At 36.3% G+C, this 27,608-nt stretch overlaps 1 protein-coding gene across 2 annotated transcripts in view; it reads left to right on the forward strand.

Annotated features, from left to right (window-relative positions):
• Window positions 1-905: 905 nt before the first annotated feature.
• The window catches only part of nkain4 (sodium/potassium transporting ATPase interacting 4), a 63,460-nt gene continuing 36,757 nt past the window's right edge, over window positions 906-27,608 (forward strand). The window contains exons 1-2 of one of the 2 annotated variants that reach the window (XM_015364994.2): window positions 906-1,241; window positions 26,073-26,210. In XM_015364994.2, coding sequence (XP_015220480.1) covers window positions 1,188-1,241; window positions 26,073-26,210 — 192 coding nt within the window. In that variant the 5' untranslated portion in view covers window positions 906-1,187. The remainder of the gene's footprint in view (window positions 1,242-26,072; window positions 26,211-27,608) is intronic. The other variant, XM_015364995.2, reaches the window with a different exon arrangement.

Here is a 27,608-nt window from a genome sequence, read left to right on the forward strand (position 1 = left end):
CGTCCTGTTCTGCGCCTTTTTTTGTCTTGATAAAGAAAAAGGGCAATTTACTAATATTAGTGGTCCTGATCCATGAATCATATACGTTCAACGTTAGTTTTTTAGTTTACATTAGCCGCTCATCACCCTGGGGAATCAAAATCGATTCGAACAGCAATCGTGGTATTTGTGTCCTTCATACGATACACACAGCCTGCATGCATGTGTATCAGAGGGTAAGACTGTTCGAAGAAATTGCTATGCGATCTGTTACCAGCGTATACTGCTTCCATATGCTTTAGCGCTTTTTTGGTCCGGAGAGAATAATATCCCCTCATGGTCTAAAGTCACGATCTTTCTCGGAGAATTTCGTAAAGCCTTTCAATCGCTAAGCAGACACAGGGCTTGGTTTGTATTCTGTCTCTTCATGAATTCAGGATCCAAGGCATGGCTTAAGACAAGACATTTAAATTTCCTTTCAAAGCATGAGTATCTTATTAAAGCCAGTTTGTAACTCAATTATTTAACAGCTTGTAAAAGTAAATATTTGTAGAAATCCATTACACACAGCTTGTATATCATACGCACAAACTCAAGAATGTACAGTATTTTAGTTTTCACTTTATAGCAACTTTGATATTGATATTCTACGGAAAAAGAGCATGTACGTTGAAAAGCAAGTACACATTTGAAATCAGTTAAAATGCTAACAATAAGAACCAGATCTATTTATTGTAATTTGATTGTTTGCTTTTTGCTTCACATGCAGTACCATTCCATCTGACTTTCGTGAGATTGCGCTCACTCTTAAGTGCGTTAGATTGCTGGCGCTCAGAAAGACGCACACGCAGGGGGTGTTTCTCCACAGCAGGGTTCTTGCAGAACGGATTTTCACGTCTCGTACCCCTTTAACAGCTGTCCCCCCTCGCCTCTCATTACACCAACCACACAGCGTGCTCGCTTCCACACAACTTCGGGCGAGCGCAGCTGAGCTGCTCTCCGCGCCTCTCTAAATACAAAGATACGAGCGGTACACTTCTCTTGCAGGAATGGCTGAAGCATGGGATTCTGGTGCCTGAAGTCGCCGATTCGTTCTGTGATTATAACTGGACGCTTCTGTATTATGTTGGGAAAAGATCAGTGATTTGCTCTTTTTAAACTCTGAATATTTGAAGCGCGCTACTCTCTATATCCCGTGTGATATTACAATGGGGTGCTGTACTGGACGATGCACATTGATTTTTCTGTGCACTTTTCAGTTGGTGAGTCTTTTCGTATTATTACACATAGTAACAGTTTCTGATATTTTATGCTTCTTCCATTCTCGGCACGTGTTATGCCCAAGAGTTATGATTTGAATGCTGGGATCTGCGTTAATGTAGGTTAACATTTCCAAAGAGGTCTCCCGTTGACTCTCATCGGAGAGTTCTTTTTTTCTCTTGAGGTTGGAGTTTTCTTAAGATCCTGGGAGGGATTCTGAGAGGCTTTTTAGGTAGGTAGCTTGTTGTAGAACAATTGTTTAAAAGGCGCGCCCGGTGCGTGTTTTATTTTATTTTTAAACTAAATACAAGAAAACGTGAGGAACATGTAGGCTAGTCGGAACAGTCAGCCACCTCCCCCCTCTGTCTCTTTAATGCGCTTCTGTGTTGGTGGCTGTCGTGTTACTCACTTTTGTTAATAGTTAATGAATGCAAGAATGCTATTCATGCGTTCACTTGGATGTTAAAAGGGCAATGTTGGTCCGCAGTATCGATCCGCAATTACTGTGAGGGCGGTGGGGCCCACATTTAAGACACTAACCGTTTTATAGACCTGACACATTTCACACTAAAGAAGGCAGTATTGTGAATAATCCGCTAGATCCCTTAAGGGTATTTATTTTGATTAGCTAGTTGGATAACTTCATATAGCAAGATATTCAAAAGCAACATGATTCTCCTTAGTTATTATTTGAACGTCTTAGTTATAAGTTACGTGAGACTCATACCATAATTTGTTTTAGGCAGAGCTCTGAAAACACTATTATAAAACTGAAGACGACTGGTATGAGGAAAGCCTTAGTTTAATTTTTCTATGACGTTGGGCCACTTAAAATATTATTTACTATATACATATTTTATGTTGGAAAGAAAACTGATTTTCCACTGTAAACGTGGTTACTGTCGGATTTCAGAAGCCTAACAGAGTGTCACGCAGTAGTGTTAAATAATTGAACCGATATTTTACAGTACATGGACTGCACTGGGCTGTAGGAAGTCTATTAACTCATTATGACATATTGACCCCTTGCCTTTGTAATTTACAGCTTTAGAGCTGACCCCCGGGGCTAATACGAAATTGCAATTTAATACGTTTTAAACCACGTGTTAGTGCAACTGTAAAAGACAACAAATTAAAACTCCTGGATAAATGAAGTAGACTTCGTTGAATAAAATCTGTTGACTTCGTTTTAAAGTCATTCGGTAATGACCAAGCCTTTTCCATTAAAGACCTGGTGAGCTAGGGGGATTTCGGAAGGGTTACCAATGATGCAGTGACGAGATTTACCTTCGGGAATTGTAGCTGAGTCTTAATCTGTTTCGTCAGTTTAGAGACAAAGAAATCTTATTATAGCTGACAAACATTTAAAGGGGCGGTTTATGCCCATTCATTCAAAAACAACTAGCCCGATCCTCGTTTATCACTTGCTAATTGTTTCTAGAAAAACAAAACTACACTTATGCTGGGTGGCATGTTTTCATGGCAGATAGTGCCATTGACTGGATCTGAGTCTGCTCTGTGTGGAGTTTGCATGTTCCCCATTGTTAATGTGTTTTTTCTCTGGCTACTCCATTTTTTGTCCCGCCTTCCAAAGACATACTAGTCAGATTAAGTGGAATCTCTGAGTTGTCCATTTGTGTGTCCTAGGATAGAATTGGACAGTCTGTCCAAGGTCTAGTCCCATGTTGTGCTTTCCACTAATAATGGACTCTGGGTTGCAGTAACTCTTATTTACAATGAGGAACTTTCTCACAATGGATGGGTGGATAGATTGAAGTTGTGGTGGATGGCAGGTATTGTACATCACCTTGTTTTCAAGATTCATTTTCCTGATTTGTCCAAAGAGGCCAAAAAGCCATTGTCACTAAAGCTATAAGCTTATGGGAATCTGGACTCTAAACAAAGCAGAAGAGACTGTGAAATGGGTTCTGATTTCCCCTCTTTTTTCAGTTCTCATTTTATTTTGTACTTAGGCCGTTAAAAGGCAATGGACTGTGAGATATTGTATTCAGTCCTGCACAAAGAATAAAACAAGGCCATTGTATCTGTGCTTTTATTCTGTGCACAAAACTTTGCCATCAAGTCTTTACCTATCACTGCACTAAAGCTAGACCCGTGCAATAATGGAGTGTTACAAGCTAATTTCTATTGCGTTAAAAGAGTTTTCATGGGAAAGTCTTACACAGGTCAGGCGTATTAAGTTGGTTTCATTTTGGTCATTGGAGAGAACTATGACAAGAAGAATGAAAAAAGAGAAGGGAGTTGTGTCATTATGAACATAAGAAAATCTACAAATGAGAGGTGGCAATTGGACTTATTTGGTGGTTAGTAGCTAATTGATCCTTCCAGGATCTCATCCAGCTGTTTCTTGAGGGAAGCTAATGTATCAATAACTCCAACAATGTGACTTGTTCCATAGCCCATGGTGTATAGAAGTGCCTCATGTGCTCCGTTTTAAATACACTTCCACAATACACATATATACACTAAATACACATCATATTCCACAATGTATTCCATAATATTGAACCAGAGAGGACGTTTTCACTGTGCGTTCTGAAAAAAAACACTGATCTGACTTTGTCAGTGCCCTTGAGGATTCTCAATACTTGTATTAAGTCTTCTCATAGTCTTCTCTGTTCAAGACTAAAAAGGCTCAGCTCCTTCAAGCTCATATTGTGTGCAAGCAAGCTGGAAAGGAATAAGTAAGGGAGTGTTTTGGCTGTGGAGCTTCTTTGGGTGTGTGAGGAGGGGACAGCAGGAATATGAGACAAAGGAGTGCGTAAAGGGAACCACAGCGAGAGACCGCATTATGGGTAAGTGTACACAATTTGATATCTGAGTGACTAATTCCAGGTAAGGATGGCATCGGGCTATAAAGGAAATACGAGCCTTAGAAAGGAATTAGTTGGTCGTTGGTTTTTGGGGAAGGTGTAAAACTAGTTTAATTATTTTTGTCTTCTTGCATCTTTCTGGCATAGACATCTTGTTCTAAGACTGTGAAGAGTTTTTTTTTTAATGTTTACATTTTAAATTAAACTGATCAATGTGTGAAGCTCAGTACTAGCTAAGAGTTTCTACCTTGCTGGTTTAAGATGATATTGCTGAGATAAACAGAAGTCAGTCTTTGGCCACACATTAAAGTACATTTTTAAATATAAATTAATGCCAGCATATAAATACTTACATACTGTATAAATACATAGAAACAAGACCTGCTTTGGCTTAGAACAATCACAGAACACTTCATAACCAACCTGAGTGTTCAAAGGAAAGGACAAATGTGAAGAAATGGATTCCAAAACAATCTCAGTATTAGCATTTTTTACATTCTTAAAGTGAACGGATTTCTCATCATCCTTGTATCTTTTAACAGTGCGGTCCAGTCCAATGTAATCAGCCTGAGAGCCACATAGAAAATAGCTAGAGTCCCTTAACGTGTTTTGTTCCACTAAACAATGTGTCATACCCTGATTTTATGTTTTATGCAATTTCTTCAATACTGGCTACACACCTACCACTAGGAGAATAGATGAAAACACTAAGAAATCCTCCATATTTATCTCTGAAGAAACAGTCAAAATATGAAACTGATCTATAGTCGGATTCAAGTAGCAAACCCTGTTAGATGAAAATACATTTTCATTTTATTGATGTCAGGTTTTGATGCGTAGAAGATTGATTATATTATACACCACATTCTTAAGTGAGAAACCAGTTTTCTATTAAAAAGGACCTTATTTCAGAAGAGCTTACCTGCTCTCTTTATTCCAGGTGACATACAGTATATTGAAATAGTAATACTGTAACTATGGGTTTTAGATTTAATGATTATTTTAGTGCTAATTTATTGGATCAGCTGTTTGGCGATAAAACCCTTTGTGGCTGAGCATGTCAGAATTTGATTTCACCTTTTCATTTTTAACTTCTAGAATAAATTATTATACATTTTTCTTTTGTTCTCTTTGTATGCCATAGGGTGGCTACTTTCTGCTTCAGGCAAGTGGGCCTTGGGGACTTCACTGTCTGTTTGCGACCATTCAACTTGCAAGTTCCCCTCCAGCTGACACACAATGAGCGTTAATTGCAACAGTGGTCTCCTGGTGCAATAAAGAAAGTGTTTCTCCTACTCTGTTCTAGTTTATTACCTAAATTTGTTTTTTTTCCTTAACCGTTGACATTAATTTGAACATCATTGACTCTGCTTTGTGAGAGAATGCACTACAGTTAAGGAATTATGTACAGTAAAAAGAAATATCTTGAGTTTCTCGGGCAGAATTATGTTATTTCTTGCTGTACTCAGAGAGTCATTACAGTATGTTGCTGGGCTGGAGGTAAATTTATCTTTTTATTTTGGCAAACATATTTTCTTTGTTTGGGACAAACAAGAAAAAAAAAGACATGGCTAGACCAGAAAAAAAAAGAGAATCAAAACCATTTAAACACAGCCTACACATTATCTACAGCCTGAGTCCAAATCAGGCCTCTGTGCCCTAGACATAAAACTGCCTGCTTTAAGCCTTTACTGCTGTGAGTGTCCAGGTGATGTATGACTGGGATTGGTCTTCCTTCAGGAAAAACAAATGACTCCTGCTGACTACCTTTGGTTTCTCTCTTGTATAATTTCTTCTTCAGTGCCCCTCTACATACAATTGCCACTGCACAATAAGGCCATTAAAAATACTTAGCACTTGCAGTTGCTATTTTGTAGTGAAGAACAAATTAAAAATGCAAATGAACCAAAGGTTATAAGTGAAGGAAACACATTCACACCATCCTGCTCATTTGGTTGCCAGTAGCTAGCTGATCTGGGGATCTCATCTGGTTGTTTCTTGAAGGGGATTAGTTTTAGGGATCATCTTCAGTGACCCGGCTACCTACCGTCTTCCAGGGTCTCGCAGTCCCTCGAGTGAAGAAGTGATCTTGGCTTCAAGTGTACTATGTCTTCATTTCCAGATGAACCCTTCGTTTCCCAGATGGGCCTAATGAAGCCCACTGGACAGGCCTTGCAGCAGCCTTAACCTTGAGGAAAGCCAGGGTTTTAAAGGGACGCCAGTCTGTGTATTCAGAATGCCTGTGTCGATGCCTGGTGTGTAATGTTTTATTATAAAGAGGCATTTGCACTGGCAAGGCAGTGAAGCCAAATGGGGGAAACACCTGTTTAGAGAGACCTGCTGTTGATTGGAATGTTTACTGTTAAGACTGTTAAGATAAGTACGGCCGACAAGGCAAAATTATAGAATTAAAGGGAAGATATTTCGCAAAACACTTGCCATTGTGCCAAGCTTACACCTAGTGAAAAAAATAATGCAATATGTACAGAAAATGTCACCAAAATCTTTCAGGATTAAGAAAGAACTATTGAGTTCTTTGTTTTGGATTTTACAACATTAGAGGCTTAGATAAAGACTTAAGATACTTCTATACACAATATTTTAATATATTCTGTTTAAGTTTTTAATGTAGTTTTAAAAAAATAGAAATACAAATATTTCTTGCATTTTCAATAAAAAGCAGTCAACCTACTGTATATACAGTAGGAAGGTTAACTCCTTCCTATATTCAGTATATATACTACAGTATATACTGTATACTCATTTGGTTAACTTCTTCCAGAGTCTGAGCATTTCAGATGTTTTTGTTAAATGAAATTAGCTGAAATTAAGATACATAAAGTATAAGAATGGACCTCAGTCCAGGAAATCGATTTTTAAACTGTGATTATTAAATAGTTATGAGGTCCAGAAAGGCACATTACCACAATCATTAAGACAAGGTTGTTGTCTTTAACTAATTAAAAACAACAGATGATAGCTAGTTACATTTTTCACCAAGTCTGTTAAAATTTTGAAATCATTAATTTTGTGATTTGATACAGACTGAAAGGCAGATCACTATTTGCCTAGTTCTCCTTATAACTGACTGCTAGAGAAGAGGTATTGTTGATTTTTGCAAGGCCAGTTAAAAAATACAGATAGTACTTAAAGGGGAAATTCAGCCAAAAAACTCATATCAAACTGCAGTTCAAACATGTTATGTCATTGTATTTTAATAGTGTGTTTCAAGGCAACATCTTAATGACACAACTAGACTGAAAAATTGTTTTTTTCCAATGCAGTCCTCTGAGCTAGAAAAAAAGCCTGATTTTAAGAGAAGGGGAGATACTTGTACTGATGCACCCCCAAAGAAATATCCACTAGGAAACAAGCAAATACTTGAGTGTGTGAAGAATACAGTTTAATAGAATATAGTAAACAGCAATAATCCACATAAGTTTTTAAGCACAATATCCACTGTCTGTACATCTTTCTCAATGTGTTGGCACTGCAGTTTGGTATGATTTATGTTTGATTTTTTTTTTACTCAATTTTCCTTTTGAAGGATCATAAATCCAGCTTTGCCTACTCTTGAACTACAATTGATACATGACAACATATCATTCTATTTATGATAAAATCTGAACCCATATATACTATATATAAAGAAATATAAGTAGTAGAGCAGAAATTTTGCATGAAAAATCTCAACATGCTTAATAATAATGGAGATGATGTTTTTTTTTATTTTTTTTCAAGTTTTAGTATCAAATTTTCTTCTCTGTAATGGAATTCCATTGCTTTAAAATGAGCACGGACCTTTTCTTCAGCTGCATATAATGGGCTTTTATTGATTTAGATTTATTTTCCATTTATTTAATGCCTTTGATTTCTTTGACAGTGGTACCAAGCAACACTGATAGTTGTAATTGCCTTTCTTTTGGCTCTGAAACATTCAACAGCTCTACAACACATTGTAGAGGTTGTGATCATTTTGTTGTACGGCCCTGTCTAACTAATCCTGATAAAGAAAGGCTGTGGATAAAAGAAATCACTTGGGGTTTGTAGCTGTTATTAGAAGCGAAACATGTTTTAAAGGAACGACTGACTATGCATCAGTCATGACCGTTCCTGTGAATTTGCAAAGCCCCAGTGAGTACCCTGATTGACTGTTGTGGTCATTTAATTGGATGTGGCAACTTTGGCCACTCTATAATGGAGAAGTGGTGCTTAAGGTTTACTGTAATGAGGTCACCTCTATTAGTACCTTACCTCACTGTTATGATTTTACTGGTCATTTAGACTGCCCCAGTAGGACATTATGGCAGAAAATGTACTGTGTTTAAAATGTTTTGTGGACTAATTACTGTATGTTGTGAGAACTGTGCACCATGGAGCAGTCGTGTTTTGTACAGATACATAAAGCAGGCCAGGGGGAATAAGTTTCCTTGGACAGTGATATGTCACCGCTGCAGGGACTACAGTAAGAGCTGTCTAGGGGGAAGCGTTGCATTGCTCCACGGTGCAAAGCTTTTCACAATCCAGTTATTTGAATAGCGCCATGTATGTCTGCTCTACGGAGATAATCTTCCAAATTCTGATTTATTTTTTGCACATTGTGTTAAAGAAACCCGTCATTTGGCAATCCTTGCTCAAACACAGCAGTACTATGCTCAGAATGTTGCCACTTTTAATGTTAAATAGCATGGAATGGCTAGTTGAGCAAAAGGGCTTTTCCTGGGAGTCCCTATTTATTGGCAGAGGAAGGGGAGTAAATGTTGGACCTCCTACTATGTCCTTCTCAGTGAAAGTTTTGTTGTGAGTGGCTTAGGAACAGCAGGTGTTGACAAATATTTCATCCCAAACGCCTGTAAATCCATGTATCAAACTGTCTTCTAAACAACTAATGATGGTTATTGTTTATCTACTATGATATTACACTGTATTTACACTAGACCTTAATGTACAACATTAGACTGTGCAGGCAGGATTGGATAGACTCCAAACATGGAGCTCTGAATAAAAACACAATCTTTAATCTCCACTGCACATTGAAGCTAAAGACAGAAAGCAAACAATGGAATGTGATACTAGAGTGCAGTCATCGTAACACATTGGGTTCCCCAGCAGATCTGTGTATACAGGGTGAGTTCGCTGGACTTCTGAATGTGCTCTTTGTCGCTGTGGAAGAAAATGTGTCTTTGTCTGGGTGTTGCAGTGGTGGAGAGTTCAGTCTACAGAAAGCCCTGGTTCATTAATGGTGTGTCCCCTGCTGTGAGATCTCTGCTTCACTGCTGTCTTGGCAGATGTGTTTGTGTATTTTAATCATAATAAAAAAACCTGCTATGATAACATAATAAAACAAAAGAAGGGCACCGCTTGAAGTGTCCCTGAGGATTTTGGCAGATAGATGAGACTTTTGATAGGTGTCGGTCAAGATTAACTGTAATATTTATGCTCTTTGAGGTATTATTAAAGAGAAGCATGAGATAAATAGTTTGTTGGCAGTTTGATTCAATGCTCATAACCTGGGAGTTATTCCTCTTCACTTGTGCCCCCTTCTTGACGCATCAAGAACATTTTGGGTTGCATAATTAAAATCGATTTAACCTTTTATTTTGGAGGCAGTTCTTTTAACAACTAGCCAAGTGTTTAACCATCCCTTCTCAGAAAAAGTTCAGTAAATTGTTTAGAAATTCTCCGCACCCTCCACTTCCATTTGCCTGTTTCACTTTGCCAAGCCATGTTTCTGAGGTGGAACAGTTATTAGTACAGGCCATCTCAGTATGCATGCACGCATGGCTCAGTATTAAATGTTAAATGTATCAGTGTTAAGGACATATATTAAGTATATAAGTGTATATTAAGTATATAATTATGACAGCTAGCTTTGGTAATATAACAATAAGTAAGGCTTCACAGAAGACACAGGTGATTAGTACAAATACAATATCTAAGACTATGTGAATTTAGAATTTATACGCATTCTTGTTGTGTTTATAATAATGAAGAGAGTGTGAACCTTTTTTGTACTTGTCATACCCACCCATACACATAGTTGGGTTATATAATGGCTCATAGTGAAGACTTCTGTACTGCGTAGAAATGACCTGCTCCCCAGACAAGCCGTTCATTATTTTGACTTTCTGTGGGCTCCACAGTGTCTGACAGACACTATATATATTATATATTATATATTATATAGCACTTATACACTTATATAGCGCTTTTCTGGACACTCCACTCAAAGCGCTTTACAGGTGATGAAGAACCCTTCCACCACCAATGTGCAGCCCCACCTGGATGATGCGATGGCAGCCATAGTGCGCCAGAACACTCACCACACACCAGCTCTCAGTGGGGAGGAGAACAGAGTGATGAAGGACTATTAGGAGGCCATGACTGGTAAGGGAAATTTGTCCAGGATTCCGGGGTTACACCCCTACTCTTTTCAAGAAACACCCTGGGATTTTCCTGACAGAGAGCCAGGACCTCAGTTTTTCATCTCATCCGAAGGATGGCGCCTTTTTACAGTATAGGGTCCCCATCACTAAACTGGGGCATTAGGACCCACATAGACCATAGGGTGAGCGCCCCCTGCTGGCCCCGCTAACACCTCTTCCAGCAGCAACCTTAATTTTTCCCAGGAGGTCTCCCATCCAGGTACTGTCCAGGCTCACACCTGCTTAGCTTCAGTGGGTTTTCAGTTGCGAGTTGCAGGGTGATATGGCTGCTGGCTATAAAGTGCCAACTGGAAAGCAGAGTGCCCCTCACTGACTTCACTGACAGCCTGCGAGTTACATTAAAAGCTGAGAGGTAGGCCTACCTGCCTAATCCCAGGCCTGTCCCTGTAGGAAGTCCGCCAATCGTGAAAACCCAGTCCCAGCTGGCTGGTAACGTGAAACAGGTTTGGATTCACAATGTTTGGATCATAATGCTCAGCTTTTACTGATCAATGGAGGGAGTCTTGAATAAATCATTAAAGCTTTCCACCACAGAAGGAAGGTGTGATTGACTGACCCAGTCCTAAAAAATAATTGCCATACAAATGTCCATTAATCACCACCATAATTTTGCTATATATTTTTTCTTATCTTTATCTTATACTGCAGGTCAGATAGCCATGAAAACCTACTGAAAAGCAGCTAACAATCTGACAGTGACAGATGTTAGGATTGCATTTATTTTCTTTCAATAACAAGATATGGTTGGCAAAACACACTGAGAAAACAGTCAGGGGCTCTTTCAGCTGTAACTTAGTTGTATTAGCTACACATAATGGAAACCCTTTTGTGTCTCTTAGCAAACAAGGATACAGTTATGCATTTGATTGTTTGTTTCAGTTTTTATTTGTTGGACAGAAAAGAAAATGCTGAAGACAATTCATATTTGTAATTTTTTCAGAGTCTTCCAAATATAAAAATGTTTGTTAAAATGAAACATAATCACACTACAATTCTGCAAGACTAGCAAGGAAAATGCTGATAAAGAACTGACCTTTAGCTCCCACCTTGGAAATCAATAAGTTGTTATAGTACCTTTCTTTAAAATCTGACATTGTCAACCAGAATTCTAAAGTACTGTTTTGGAAAAGGATATTAAGGTTTTATAGTTGTGAGTGCCGGTAAACCATGCAGTGATTTCTGAAAAGCATGGTAGAAGAACAAATCTGCTTTCGAAGGTCTTATTATTTTCTTTTTACCACCATTGATCTGGAATCTTTTGTTTCTAAATCTGGAGGAAGCAAACACAATCTTTATAACTGTTAACTAAAACACAGAACTGTTTGTTAAAAAACCATATTAGTAATACTTATATAATGAGCTGTAATAATTGTAATAAATTATTTTCAACCTGATATACATAAGCAGAACATTGCTAAAGTGACTTTAGCCTAATAATAACTAATCTCTAAAGATTAATTGGGTGTTACTAACAAAAGGTTGATCATTCACCGTATACGAACACTGAGTTTACAATTCGTTGTTAACAGCATTTATAGAGTAAGTTTCCCTAAAGTGATACCAATCAATTTGGAACCGTGTTCTTTATTTTAAAAAATCAAAATGTTTTGAAAGTTTAAGGTCTTTTCACCACAGTAGGTAGTAGTTAGCTTGCAGTAAGAGTAATCCAAGTTCCAAGCCTATTTCCCACAAGTGTTTTCTTGAGAAGGGGTGGTGGCTTTGTACATAAGACAGCCAGAGCCACTGTTCTTCTGAGCTGAACTGCTAGGTGGTCAGATCGAAAGAGTATGGCCTTTATTTGAAAAGAATTGAAGCTGGCTTGAGAGGGATTGTTCCCTTTACAAAATAGCCTCAGAAGTGCCCTGGTTACCAGAAGCAATGCTGGAATGCAAGATTAGTGGTGAAACTACAGACATTCTCCGATGCATAAACTGAGGCCTGTGAGGAATGCTGTGAATCAGCTTTCAGTTGCTCTGCATAGTAATTAGAAATCTAAAGGATTGGTCTGAGGATTTGACTGTGATATTTGCTTTTCAAGTAAAAATTGCTGTGTATGAAGATGACTTTTATATTGGATTCATGGGTTTAAGTAGGCAGATTCTGTAGCTGGAATCAAAGGCTTACACAACAGATGAACAAAAAGTCTCACAATATGACAACTCCAGCTTGGTAAATTACCCTTGATCAAAGCTATTTTTTGTGGGCCTCTTTAAAACCAAGATGAAGTCTTAGTGGAAGCCATTTTCAAGATCTTGTTTTTGTACGGGGTCATAAAAGCAGTGCTTCTCATAAATATTTCAGTTTATCCTTTTGATCATTTGTAGTGCCAGAATTAATATTCTGGGGTATGTGCAATCTTTATGGAATGATGCATAGCCATAGGGAACTGTTCATTGCTTTGTATATGGGAAATTATACAGCCACAAAATTATTACAAACTTGTATGATTATTTCAAATAGATACTTTTTGTTACAATCTCTACAGTATAAAGTACAGAAAACTAGAATAAAATGTAAACGCTTTAAATAGAGCTTGAAGTATTATTTTAACCTTATGAGTTCTATTCCTGCTTGACAAATGAAAAATAGAGTTCAGTAGCAAGTCATTATTTGAAGCAGTGCATCATTAGTTTTAAATTTCCATCCCTGTGTGGAAAAACAACATCAGCAGATTGTTTCTTTTTAAGAAATATGCTGTATAACCTCAATAAAAAACACTGTGATTTAAGAAAATGGAACAGATTCCTGTCTGTGCTTGTAATAATCTTCAAGTGAAATCACAACACTTGTGACACGCTGAGGCTGGTAGCAGTTTCCTTGATTTGAAAAAAGTTTTTTTTACTTACCATCATTAAAACATCATAAATTGGTTGTTAATTCATGAGAAGTATGCAGGACAACATTTTTCTTTGTCATTACAAACAAAATTATAAGGTAGTCATAAGTAATTATGAGTAGAACCTTAGAGATTGTGTCCTGGAACATGGTGAAATTGTGTAATTCATTCCAAACATGTAAAGATCATAAGCAATATTGACTTACGTGTTCAGGTTGTCCCCATAAAGACCCAGCGATAATATCTCGTTCATGACATTTTCACTAGTTATGGTTGTGTGATATACACACCTGTTGTGTAGCATGGAAGGACCACTAAAATGTAATAAGTAAGTTAATCACCCACACTTTTATGGTGAGCTGACAAGTGTTGAGGTTTTTGCTTGTGATGAATGGGAGTGAAACTTGAATTTAGTTAAATGATTGATGATTTATCACCACAGTTTGAAACATTAAATAAAGAGAACCACTTGGAGTCCCCAGTGACCAATTAAGCAAGTGACCTTTGAGAGTATAGCCTGCTGTCTCGGGTAAGCACTTTTTAACTGGACCCCAAAGGACTGTTCCCATGGCAACTTAAAAAGACTTTGAAAACATAAACCTACATGAACATGGGAGGTAAAATTAAAATGCAAGAGGTTACATAAAATTATCTGGAGGACATTTCCTTATGCAAAGGGTGCAGAGCTTGAAGATATTAATTTTCTTCCTCAAAGAGAAAAAAAAAACTTATTCTAAAGTGTTTAGAGTGATGATTAGGAACCAAACACATTTTGGACTACTTAACTGGCATTATTAATACAAGAATACAAAGGTTTGATTAGGAGGGTCACTGTTTTTATGTTGAAAATTACTGTTATTAACTTCTAATCAAGAAAATCAAGAACAGAACAGCTATCTTAATATACATATTGTGTATTGTGTTCTTCTTCCACAGGGTAGTATACATTTTTCCTTTTACATTAATAAGATGAATATATTTGTAAGAATGTTTACAAATGAAAGGATGCCATTTGACCCATCTATCTTTTTGGGTATGTAATAGCTAATTTATTTAAGCTCTTTCTTAAAAAGCCAGGATAACAGCTTCAACAATAGTTGTGTGGCTCATGTTCATCTCCCACTACCCTTTGTGTAAAAAGTGTCTCATTCTCAGTTTTAAATCCACTTTCTTGTAGTTTCCACCTGTGTCCTCTAGTCTGTGCTTCACACTAGAGATTCTGAAGAAATCCACAGCGCTTAATTTTTTATAGTCTTATCTGTTCAAGACCAAAGATTCAGTTCTTCTACTTTATCAGTGAAGGACATTCTTTTGAGGGAATAAATGTGGTTCTTTGTTTCGTCTTGATTGCAGAGCAGGAATATCATTTTATTGCTTTGACCAAAATTGTAGACGGCATTCTAAATAAAGTCTTAATAGTGCACTGTACTTTCTCTGGAATGTGTTTAAAATTTTGAACTGTTTTGTGAAGTAGTGATTGGGGAAAATACCCTTAAATATAAATTACATCAAACCAGTCCGGGTGTTTCCTGGTGTCAATTCCAATGTCTCTTTGTAGAAGAGTATTTTCTGTATTTCTGTGGACATTGGTTTTTCCGAAGTCAATGTTGAGGAGCTGGATTAGGCCTATTTGGACACATAACAGATTTGTTGTTCCAACAGTCATGAGCTCCTGCAGTTGTTGTGGTGATGTGGAACTCCTTATGGTTCTGGGCAGGGAAAATAGCAAAGTCTTGTCATGTGCCATTGCTTGTATTTTGTTGCCAGGATGTTTTGCATCAGTTTATCTGGCAAAAGAGTGTTGATCATGATGAGCCCATGCCCTGTACATTCGAAAGAGGAATTATTTCTTGTTTAGGGCACCATTTCTAATTCCTTCCCCAGAATGATTGAGGAGAGAATTTCGATAACGGACTGCTTTATAAAAGGCTGCCCCTATAAAGAGCTGTTCTGTTGCCTTTACTACTGCCAAAATAAACTTGTGCCTTAACCTACAGTAAGTGTTTGCAATCCTTGTGTAACATCTGCTTCCATCCCAGATCATGACAATAAGCTTCCAGACATCCTGCTCCCAATGCAATTATCTAATTGCTGAGGGACTACAGAATAGTTATTCATGTATTCTGGAAAAAGTCTTGTACACCAGGTTCTGTGTATAACTTGACAGAACAGGACCTTGAACCAGTGGCATAAATATCAAGCTACTAAGACATAACAGTAACTGAAACAGCTCCAGACCTGAAGGAGCACTTTTACAGTTTCTTAAGTCATCCTGTCAGATCATGAGGACAAGAGAGTGGAGTGTAGAGTACCCTGTATTTTGCACTGATGTTTCTAGAGCGTTCTGCCTTCACATTTGCTGCCTTCACATTATTACATTGGTTTAACAGAGATGTGTGAAAACTGCTGACAAAGCAGTGGGACATTCTCGGCGAAACAAAATAATTATGCATTCATAAAATGATTCAAGAAGGCTGAATGTTTTCTATTCTTCTCATAAATCTACAAGAGTTCTCTAGAAAGGGATCTAATTATGCTTGGGTTCCCTGACCTTCCTTGCAGATGTGCTGCAAGTGATAGAATTCACTCAAGAAGAATAATGCAGAGTTGGCAGTTATAGGACTATGAATGTAAAGAATTACCCAAGCTGAATTCTGTTTGCTTTGGTTAATGAGATGGCTAACAGATGGAAACATATTATGGAAATTTCAGTTCTGCTGATTTATAAGATGCTTTTGAGACATTTTTGTTAGTCTTGCTTTGATAGAGTAGCCTTCGAAAAGCATCAGTGGCTTAGTAAGGTAAGGTAATCTTTAACTCCGGATGGTGTTTGAATATCCTACCACTTGAACTGTATGTCTAGCTCCTTTATAGTTAATGGAAATAGTACAAACAAGCTCATTTCCTATCAGGACAAATCATTTGTTTACAGGTTAATTAATTTACAATAGACTTGTTACCTTTTGTAAAGATACTAGAGTTAAAATGGATGTTGTGCATGAGAGAATTGTCAGTTAAAAAAAATAGTTTGTGCCAGCATCAATTATACATAACATAATACCTTTGTGTGGACTAGATGTATTGTTTCAGGAGCATCAGTTTAAATCCAAAGACAGAAGCTTGTTATTATCTAGTGTGCTGTTATTCTCATAACAATATACTCAATATACTGATGTTTGAGGGGAACCTAAATCTTTAATTAATCAAGTATTTTATTTTCACTTTTACTTGTTTTTATTTCTTGACTTCATTGATTTCACATTGAAAATATCTTATATTCAGACTTTTGCTCCTTTGCTAAGACCAAATACAGTCTTATTGATAACTAATGCTGAAATTAATATAATAATTAAAGGTATTGACATACCAATAAATTGAATTGCAAAAATATGTACGTCAGTTGTGCATCTCCAGTTAAGCTTAGAGTTAGTTAAGCTTATTTCTGTTCTACAATAAACATGTTGTGAGCACTGTTTAAAATTGTAGTGATACAGAAATGTCAGTTTAATGGCATCACTTCTTCAAAATAATTGGACCAGAAAAAGCTTTCTCTTGCCCATTTTTCTCAATTCCTCTTAAAAAGATGTTTATCCATTCACTGGCACTCATGGAACTGACAGAAAGCAATTCTGAGCAAATCTTTTAGCGTGTTCCTGCTGGAATTTTCAAAGGCAATCATGATTGTGACCAATGGGAACCAAAAAGGGAAATTTTAACCATGTACAATGGACTGCTCTTCTATTGATTTATTTGGAACACTATAAAAATAAAGTGTGACAATTTTTTCAATATGTTTTTTTTTAAAGCATCCATAGTTGACAGATAAAAGAAATGTGTTTTCAGCTCATTAATTGTTTTTTTTTCACATTGGGAAGAATTAGTTTTTCTTGAAAAGATTACAAATGGCTCCAGGACCAATAAAACAATGTTCAATGTTGTCAGCTGTTCAGAAGTGCTGAACTATAGAATGTTTACTCTTTTTGTCTTAAACTTTCATTTCACAAAGTATGAAATTGTAATACTAAGCATGACAAGCAATACATTTATTTTAGCATTTCAGTTTTGTTATCAGGCAAGCATTGTTAAAGTTAATTCCATCACATTTACAGCTAGCTACATTATTTGTAATGTATTAATGTTGCAGTTATGAAACAGTTCAATTAAAAGTAAAAACTGTTCACTGTATACCGTAAAATATCATTATATAAAAAAAATAGTAAAATTGTTTTATGGTAACCATTAAGGTTACCAGATATGCTCTTTACAGCTCTTTAGATATGTTGGTAATTTAATCTTGTGCTAACAATTGTAAAAAAAGCTTTAAATTTAGAATTTAATTTAATTGAATTTCTTACATAACAACATTTTTCTCAGTTTTAACCAAATGCCAACTTAAATTCATATAGTTCTGAAAGCTGTTTATATAGTTGTCCATTAATCCAGCATGATACTCTGATATATAAATATGTTGTCAAACTGTTATTTCCTTGTTTATTTCTTTAAAATCATATATCAGAACTTTAATGCAGAATCCACCTTCTTAAACAGTGCATTAGCTAAACAAGCATAATAAAATAATGATGGTGTTCCACTATTAAAATGATATCGATACGAGGAACTTGTACCACATGCAAAACCTCTGTTTTGTAAATCTGTTAATTGTCATTTCTGCAGATGTTTTACAGTTGAACTTGCAATTTATAGTCACCTTAACAACCTTCTACTCTGGCTTCAAACTAATGTTCCATAGTTAATTTTCAGGGTTAGGAGTCTGGCAGCTAGTCACATATTCATGACGATTCCCCTACAAATTGTATTACCATTAATCTTGGCAAAACTAACCAAGATTAGAGGTAATTGGAGTTTAAAGAAGCCCAGTAGTTTATCTTTGCACTACACAGAAAGAGAAGACAGTATGCGCCAAGATTTCATTGTTTGCTTAGCAAGATACCAATGTTTGTGGTGGTCTTATCCTTTAAAGACAAATGCAGTACAGAAATGAAGCACCTAGGTTTTTAATGGAAGAGCTGATAAGAATTGATAAGAACTTGTTTCCTTGTTCCAGAGAGGTCATTTCAAGCTGCTAAGATGTTTCATGAAGAAGTTGGGTAGATCCAAGCAAAGACTCATTAAAAGAAAACACACCGAAACTTTTTTCAGGGAGAGGCGGGGAATGAGTGGGAGGGTGAAGGCCATGTCTGAGCCTGGGATGTCTCTTGCTTTCTTCTTTTTAATGGGCTCCTAGATGTTAAAAAGGATTTCAGAACAACATTCAGATGTTTGAAGTCTATGACAGCAAGCGCGTCCCTTTCAGTAATACAATACTTTGTTAAAGGGATTGTGGTAAGCAGGTACTATTTGATGCACAATCCACAATAATTTTATCCATACTTCCTAATCTATTAGTTCAACACTTTTTCTTAATTGGGTAACTTGTTTGTGCCTACTGAGTCCTGCAGTTTCAAAGGCATAATTTAATTAGGGATGCTGAAGGAGTCTTAGAGAAGAGCTGTGATTAAAAAAAAAATGTTGTTAACAGCAGGTACCAGTTTGTGCTTAGATCACATAGCTTGAAGATCTCAATTCAGGCACAGATTGATTTGCTGAGAAAGATCTGAGACTCACAATGAGAGATGCTTGACAGGAACTCTCATTATGTTATGCAGAAAAATGCCTATTGTCTTTTACAGTAGAAAATGTGGTTTTATTTAAGAGTTTTTAAATTGCTTAATGTAGTGATGCAGATTTTGGGGATCTTCTATTTGGTAATTTACAGAAATGCATGGTTTGCATAGAAGTTTAACTTTAGAGTCTTTAAAGCAATAACGATTACACACTACACTGCTAAAGATGTACATTTCTTGCAGAGTGTGATCAGATATGGAAGTTATCTTCCACAGCTAATTACTTGGGGGTAAAACAGGTTTACCTTTAATATTTGGATTATTTCCGGATCAGAATTTGGAAGTAGCATGAACTTTGTTATAGCATACTGTTTTAAGTAGATGTCCTAAAGAATATTTTTTTTAAATAAACATGTTTAAGTATATTTTATGAATGTTTTTAAAAAATACAAAACAGGGTGTGGAGAGCCTTCTAAAGGAAGATGCATGTGTGCTGTAACTGGCTAATCTTCTAAATTACCGGATCATAACTCACCGATGATGCCTGAGATTAAAGTCATCAAACTCCTTAAAGGATTTGCACAGATGCCTGTCTGTGTGAATACCTAAAGCCTTTTCCATTAGTGTTTTCAAAAATTATCATTCTTTAGCATCATTACAATCATGTTAAGGATAGCATGATGCTTGACTGCAAAAGGCTCTTCTACAATTTTTGCGAGTAAGGAAGAGGGGGGCACAGACCTATTGAAACATTACTAAACGAGGAGTTAGATGACAAGATCCATTTAGAAAAAGGTACAGTACATTATGGAAGATGATTTGTGAGGCATGAGGGCTAATCTATGGACAAATCTGATAAAACCGCTCAAAGCACCCCTTCCTTTAGTTTCCAGTAATATGTTCCCTCCTCATTTGGATCTAAATTAGTCCCTCAGGTAGCTAATGGACTACATGTTTTCACTTTAGTGATTCCCACTTGCTTGTGCTTTCTATCAAAGTCAAGGCCATGCAATGTCTCCATTCAAACTCAAATAAACATAATCATTTAATTTTTCTGTGTAGTGCCTCCCAATCAGTCTTTTCAGTGTTGAATGCCTTTAATGAAACACTGGAAGAAGAAATAATATTGTTAATATGGTACATCAATGACTTTCTCTTGGCAGCAATTAGAGCAAATTAAATTGTATTAAAATATCCCCATGCTGTGTGAAAAATCAAAGGTGCAAAAATGTTAGTTTGAAGCTCAAGTCCACTATGTTATTTGACATTTGTTTTAAGGGAAACATATCAGCAGAAACTTATTGAATAATCAAAATAAAACATTTAGCATATGGTTACATTCAGCCGGTTACCCCAGAAATAACAGCTACTAAAAGCTGTATTCTGAGGAGGCTCCATTATGCATTATGTGTAAGGAACATGTGATGAATTTTCTAATCTCAGTTTAAAATATTGTTCTTCATAAATCACAATTTTGCTTGACACTGGAAACTCTGTTTTCACATTTTAACATGGTTACCTGTTTAAACATTCATTTTGGTAGGTACTGATCTCTGATTAAATTTTACTTTCTGCTGCTGTACATTGGAAGCTCTTAGATTGTGTATGAAAAGAAAAAAAATAGCTTATCCTCGATTTAAAGACGAGAAGTTGGAGAGGAGAGCCATGATGCTATGGTTTTTTTAATCACAGTTGTAATGAATCCTACTATTTACTATTAACATAGACCTTTTATCCTTCATTATATCTTAGTTTTTATTAAAAGTTTAACATCATGTTCTCTGAGTATAGAGTACAGCAAATGTGCACTGTTGTCTATATAATTGTTTAATTTTATTGTAAACAACAGCAGAACAGTGAGTAATAAACAGTGTACAAGTAAAACAAAATATATTCTAGTCAACTGAACGATAAGCCTTTCTATATCAGCATGGGTGAGTAATCTCTTTATGATGAAATATTTGCCCCTGGCCTGAACATTTAATTGGACTGTGGGTTGAGACTAATGTTTATTTGAATTTCAAATATAAAATGTCAGAGTGAGAATACATGAAACAATGATTGCTCGTGGCTATGGAGAGGTGATACTAGAAGACGTTTGCTCCATGTACGAAATTCAGTTTCATTTGTATACTTAGTATTTCTTTCTGCTGCAATAACAGTTCTTTATTTTATTATCAACATTACCTCAGGCTTCTTAACAGCTTCAGCTTCCACAAGAGCAAACTGAACTTTTTGAAGCTGTGTCAGACAGAAGGGAGTGTCAGTGCTACCGAGAATTAAAGAACTAATCTGAAGTGTTTCCTTTGGAAATAAATGGAGTTGCCATTTATTTTTTCCCTGAAATGCTAGCTCCCTGTGAGGTCAGACTGTAGCCATTGCAGGTGCTTTGTTGCACTTCATTTCTGAACTCTCACTAAGTCCCTTCTAAGCTGCCTCATTCCAGATGTGGATACAACCAGCTTCTTAATTGCTAGATTTTTACTGCTGAACATTAATTGAATAATTAAGAGGCTTATAGCTCCTGGAATGGAGCAGATTGCAAGGGCAACAAGTTGAGTAGCTGTGCTCTATGGTATTCTTTTCATCATTGTAAAGATACAATGTTAATGACGTCTAATTGTACAGTACTTGTCTACAGTATATTGTTATCTTAAGGCATCACTACCTTAACAAAGAGATGTGCTATTTTGATCCCTTGTCCTGTGGGCAATATGTACCAGGAACCAAGCGAAATATGCATCCACATCATCTTATTTTCCATTGATCCTCCTTTCTCCATTGTTTGAACTAGAGGCTTTTGCTATTTCAGTAGTGCATTATTTTTGATTGTTAAAGTAATGGCTGAACCATTATTCATATGAATAGCTTTTGGCTATATTTCCTAATATGTGAAATCAGTAATCTATATCGATGTCTGCAATGTAAGGTGATTTGGATTTTTCTGAACGAATGTAATTAAGGTCCGCTCACTCAGGTTTTTATTGAATCAAGAGCCGGTAGTGTCCAATGTAAAGTGAGTCTCTCACACAGTCATTATTGCGCAAGCACTCAACTGTGTCTATTGAAGCTGGTGGTTGATACTCAATACTTTTATCATTATCCAAACCCTGAGTTTCAAAAGTTCCACTGATAAAGGAGATGCGCTGCATCACAGTCAGCTGTTCAATGATGTGTTTGGTCAAGGCCAACACTATCTAAGAGGTTGTAGTGTGTTACTGTACATTACAACAGTCATCATGGTGTTTTCTGGAATTCTCTGCTGTAGTATAATCTTTCATCATGTGCTTGTTAGAAAAAGTGTTTTCAAAACAAGACCAATTTTCAAATCCTTTTTCTTCTGACAGTTGAACCTACATTTACCTGGTTTTATGGACAGAATCTTATGTATGTGTAAAAATACTTTAGATTAATGTGGTATAATTACTTTTGTAAAAGCAGGATGCCAAAATACAAAGCAGTAACAGTAGACTGTTTCTCACCATTTAAAAATTGGTGTATTGATTACAAATATGATGGATAATAAAGTAACTGAAAATATATAGGGCATAAGAACATTTTGTTTATCTCTTCAGACCCAGCAAAATAATCTAATCTGTAGCTTGTACTCTGTGCTTAAAGGTTAAATCAGTTATGTTGATATTGGTATTTTTACCTCTTTACACTCACTGTTGTGTGAGAGAAGCTATATTCTTATCTGTGTGGTGTTTTTTTTTCAATTTTAATTGAATACATTGATCCAAAGAGGCCAATTATTATAGCAAACACTATATGAAAACATTTAGAAACCTATAGATTTTTTTTTTAAATAATTGGTTGTTACCACCTTATGATGTCTTTTGAAGTTCTCTGCTTATCATTCACTGTGACTAAACTGAGTCAAGCCATAGAAAAAATGATATTTCGCAAGGAATTCTGGACAGAATTGTAATGGATAGCCTTTTAATTAAAATAAAACTACAATATGCAAGGTTTTCTGAACTACACAATTATTCATTGTGTACCCTAAGGTGACCCATAGATAGTCAAAGGACAGTATTAATATGTCATGCTATGTTTAACTTGTGCTTATCACTTAGACTTCAAAATCCTATTGTTATAACTTGTTGCACTATTTTTATTGCTTCTCTTAAGCATCTCAAATGCTTAACTCACTGGTATACTAACTAGAAAGCTCAATATGAATGATAGCCTTAGCTCACTGCTGATTGCTGCAGTGCATTCTCTTTCCTCTACAGTATAAACTGTATCTACATATGGTGAAAGATGGTTAGCATCCAGACAAGTCCATTCTTAATTAATTTTCATCATTACAGGATGGCCGCTCGTTTGTGTCACTCAGCATGAAAATCTGACACAATAATCCCGATGTTAATGATCACACAATTTAGTAGCTAACAGTTCATTTGCTTATTGCAAAAACCCTCAGATTGCTGAATTGCTTACTACTTACAATCCATTCATTGTTAGACAAATGGGGCATTTCACGAAAGAAATTGTATGTACCTTCTTTTTTTTTTACATCTTGGCAACTATTGCTGTCTATAAATCGGTTTTCCACTGTATTGTTTTGGATCACGTTCAGCAGAGTTTTGTAAATGCAGAAACAACCTAATCTCAGAAGCATTATGTCTCCTATTCTGGTGCTTTAGAAGTAATCAGTGCTTACCGATTTCAAACTGTGCAGCTCTATGCTGCTTTAAAACCAAAAGTCCCTGAGCGCATTCTGTTTTGTCAGGATGCATATTCAGCGCTAAATCAGAATGATGAGATTTGGGCAGTGGGCGTCTTCCTTAGCATTTTTCCTTAGAAAAGGTGATTTCTAATCTCGAACCATTTTTCTGGCACAATACTCATGTCTTTTCCTGACTAGAAGTAAAAAGGTGGATTTGTTTCCTGTGAAAATACATTATGGATGTCTGGTGCTCTGATGGCTGGTCACTTGTTGTAAATAATTCAATATTAGCTGGAGACAATTCTGTTTTCCTTGTCAATACACCACTTGGATGTTTCACACATCTTTGCTGTTTGCTTGTGAAGTAAACTGAAGGTTTATAATATACAATGTGTCAGTAAGAATTATGCTTGTTTTCTTGGTGCCATATTTGCATATTTAACATCTTTATTTTTATGGCAAAATAAACTACAAATACCTGCTTTAGAACTGTTTTAATATCCTAATAGACTCCTAATAGGTCTACTGTACAGAGGAGACCTTTGTTGTAAAAAATCTAAAGGAAACAAGGAGGTTGATGCATATACATTAGATTTGTATTAATGTCTATAGCAGTTTTATTTAGCTTTGTCCCAGTTTATTCCCCTGTCAGTTTATATAGTAGACTAGCTACCTGTACTAGACAGGGAAATAACACTGTCCTTGCTGTCAGAATCTGGTCAGTTGAGTTGCAGGTAAATTAACCAGTTTGCTGGACTGTCTCTATATTTCAGTCTTTTCATCCTGGCTTGGGAGAGTGTAGCTCTTTAAAATCCAGTGGAAAGGGGAAAGAGGATTTGCTTCTTAAATAGTAGTTTGGGTGTTATAATTAAAAACATTCCTGTATGATTGACCACAAATATAATGCCTAATGCTGTAGATGCATTTACAAAGGAGGCCAATTAAGGGGTATGGATTTAACCATTGGAGGAAGTGGAGCACTAGGGGGGAAATAGGTTTCAGTCTTAATCTCAGCCCCTGTGGCTGAGTAACAGCTTGAATGTGCTGGAAATAACTATTTAATCATGGAGCATTAATAGAGCATTCTTGATGTCTCATAAATAGCATTAACAGTCATACTTTTTAATGCAGTGCTTTTGTAATTAGATCTTAATAAAAGTTATTTGTGGTTTGCATTTTAAACTTTAATTCTCCATCATCAGAGGGTGAGAATATGTTCCTGTAGTATAAATGGTCTTAGCTGCACAAACTGTGTATACCATATCTGCAAGTTTTCAAGGCCTCTTGAAAACACCCAAAATGCAAATAAAGCAGCAGAGACTGAAGAGCTGAAAGAAGCTGTTAAATCGGCGATGTCTAACCAGTAACCAGATGGTTTAGCTTGTTAAGAGCTGTGTTTGAAGACCTACAAATGCACTGGGCTTCCAAAACCAGGATTGAGCAGTTCAGGTTCAAAGTATTGGAAATTAGTACACATCTCATAATTATTTTTTCCCTTGGTAATATTAAGTTAATTTCTTCTAGTCACAGTAAATCTTATGTACAGTTTAAGCATTTGCATTAAAGGTGTGTACTGAGCTTGTGGATCACAATTTTGAATGCAGAAAGAAGTAGCAAAAGATGAGTTCGTTTTTTAGTTATTTTTTTCCGATTCAAATGTGGCCTTCCTTTTCTGTCTGGTGTTCACTCTTGGTTCAAAAGGAGGCTAATTGAACGCATATTCTTCTTCAAAAGAGTCATTTTCCACCTTGTTTTTGAATGTTATGTTAATTAAGTGAATGCAAATATGTTCTCGGAGTTGGAAGGTGGATTTAATTATTTTTGTTAAAGTGGATTGTAGCACCGGTAGGATGCAGAATACTTGTTCAATTACTGTTGCGTGACACACGACTGGTGTTCTGAATTAATTGACTGCATTACAATGGGAAGATATCCAGCAGCAGAAAACACTTGAAAAACAATCCTAGGAACATTATTTTTAAGTGGACTGTATTTTCTCTTTTATTCCTGGTGTTTAGCAGAATACCATCTTCCTTTTTCAAAAGCATAAGCCCAGTCCTATAGTATTATTAAAAAATTGTACTATCCTGCCACGAAAAAGTCTCTGTAAAAAGCATTTCCCATCTGCTTGGATCCATGTTTAGGTGCTGAAATAATTTTATTTTTTAGAGCACCTTATACACTGGGGCTCTGCAATGATAAAGTACAAAAAAGCAATAATCTGTTTGGGAGGACTGCCAGGAGATTCGCTTCCATGCAAAATAAAAAGTTGCTATGCAAAGAAATTAGAATGTGGAAAGTTAAAAAAAAGTAAGATCCGGGGCTTAAGATGCACATGGCCTGGAGAAGCAAGGCTTTCCTGTGTGGAACAGAGCTCTTGCTTGTTGGGGACTCACACTTGTGCTTTCCTTTCTGCAGCTGGCTGCACTGGAGAGACAGGTGTTTGATTTCCTGGGTTATCAATGGGCACCAATTCTGTGCAACTTCTTCCACATCATCATCGTCATTCTGGGACTGTTTGGCACCATCCAGTACAGGCCTCGGTACATTATTGTGGTAAGTACTGCAACTCGTAAGCTCACTGTTCAATAAGGCACCTTGTGTTTCCTAGGATCACATCACATTCTTTTTCAGACTTAATTATTGTTTTACTTAGTGCATGCATTAATCATACCAGGCATCGTCTTAAAATAACTCGTGTTCTTCATTTTCACTTTTTCAATGCTTAAAGGTGGGGAAAGAGGTACAGTGTGATCATAACTAAATAATGTGAAGTAAAGCTCATACTGTATGGTCAGATTTACTTGCATGCTATAAGAAAAGCTCTTCCAGAATTTATAAACATTTGAGGGGCCCCTTCTCTGTCTAAATTAACTAGCAAAAACCCAAAATATATGGCAGGGCATTTTGCTGGTTCTTTCAATATTATCTTTTATAGTGCATGAGCAGAAACAAGTACAGTACAGAAGTACAGTCTACTTCTCTGTTCCGGAGTCCAGATCTTGATTTTGGTTATTTGTATTCTCCATACTTTGCTCAGCTTTTTTTTTTTTTAACTTTGAAAGCTTCCACCTACAACAAGAAGATTTTGTCATTCAAATAACTATTGGTTACCTATTAGACATTCTAAGGCCAAAGAGCTTGGAATGTCATTTACTGCTAAATTATTCAAGGTTGTGAATGTCACATAACATGTTTCCAGCATAAAAAAATATTCTGATTGTCTCACTTTTAGAATGTGGTAGAAAATACTTCAAAATGGCATAAATTATTTTTGACCTTATTTTGTGGTGCTGTTTTCAATTTCATGTCACTTTGGTTGTATTTTGAATTTCTATTCCACAAATAACAACATTACATTGTTGAACAGTATTTTACCATAGTTCTTAAAGAACTGCTAATAAGTATTAATTGGCAAATAAGATTGAGAATTAGCAAACAAAGATCTGCTGTTCGGCACAAACAATGAGACCTTATTAGCAAACTCCATTTGCATAAGCAAAGATGCTTCACTGAATTTCTTACTGCAGCATTTCAAAAGGAAATTATTAAAATGAAATATGTGTAAATGTTGCTGTAAACGGTACCTTTGAGACAATTTCTTTTACGTTTGGTAAAACCAGAAGACTCTACTAATGGTAGGTTTATTCTGTAGTGACTGTTATCTTATCTGCAACAGCTACAAAATGCAATGCTTTTAATGATTGATTTATTTCTGTGTAAAAGGTAAAATGTTATGTGTCTTTTAAATATGAACCTCACCATGAACTTTAAACAAATTGTGTTCATCTCATGCTATTTGCCCAGTACCTCTGAGTAAAATCCTTTGCAAAATGCAAAATCACTTATCACAAAGTTCTGGTCCTTGGCTTCCTGTCAGAAATATTATTCTCTTTCACATGCTATTAGAAAAACGTTCCATCTGTAGCCATGACCTTGGTGACACTAAGGCAT

This window comes from Lepisosteus oculatus, chromosome 16 (genome assembly GCF_040954835.1).
Source record: "Lepisosteus oculatus isolate fLepOcu1 chromosome 16, fLepOcu1.hap2, whole genome shotgun sequence".
In the NCBI taxonomy this organism is placed as follows: Eukaryota; Metazoa; Chordata; class Actinopteri; order Semionotiformes; family Lepisosteidae; genus Lepisosteus; species Lepisosteus oculatus.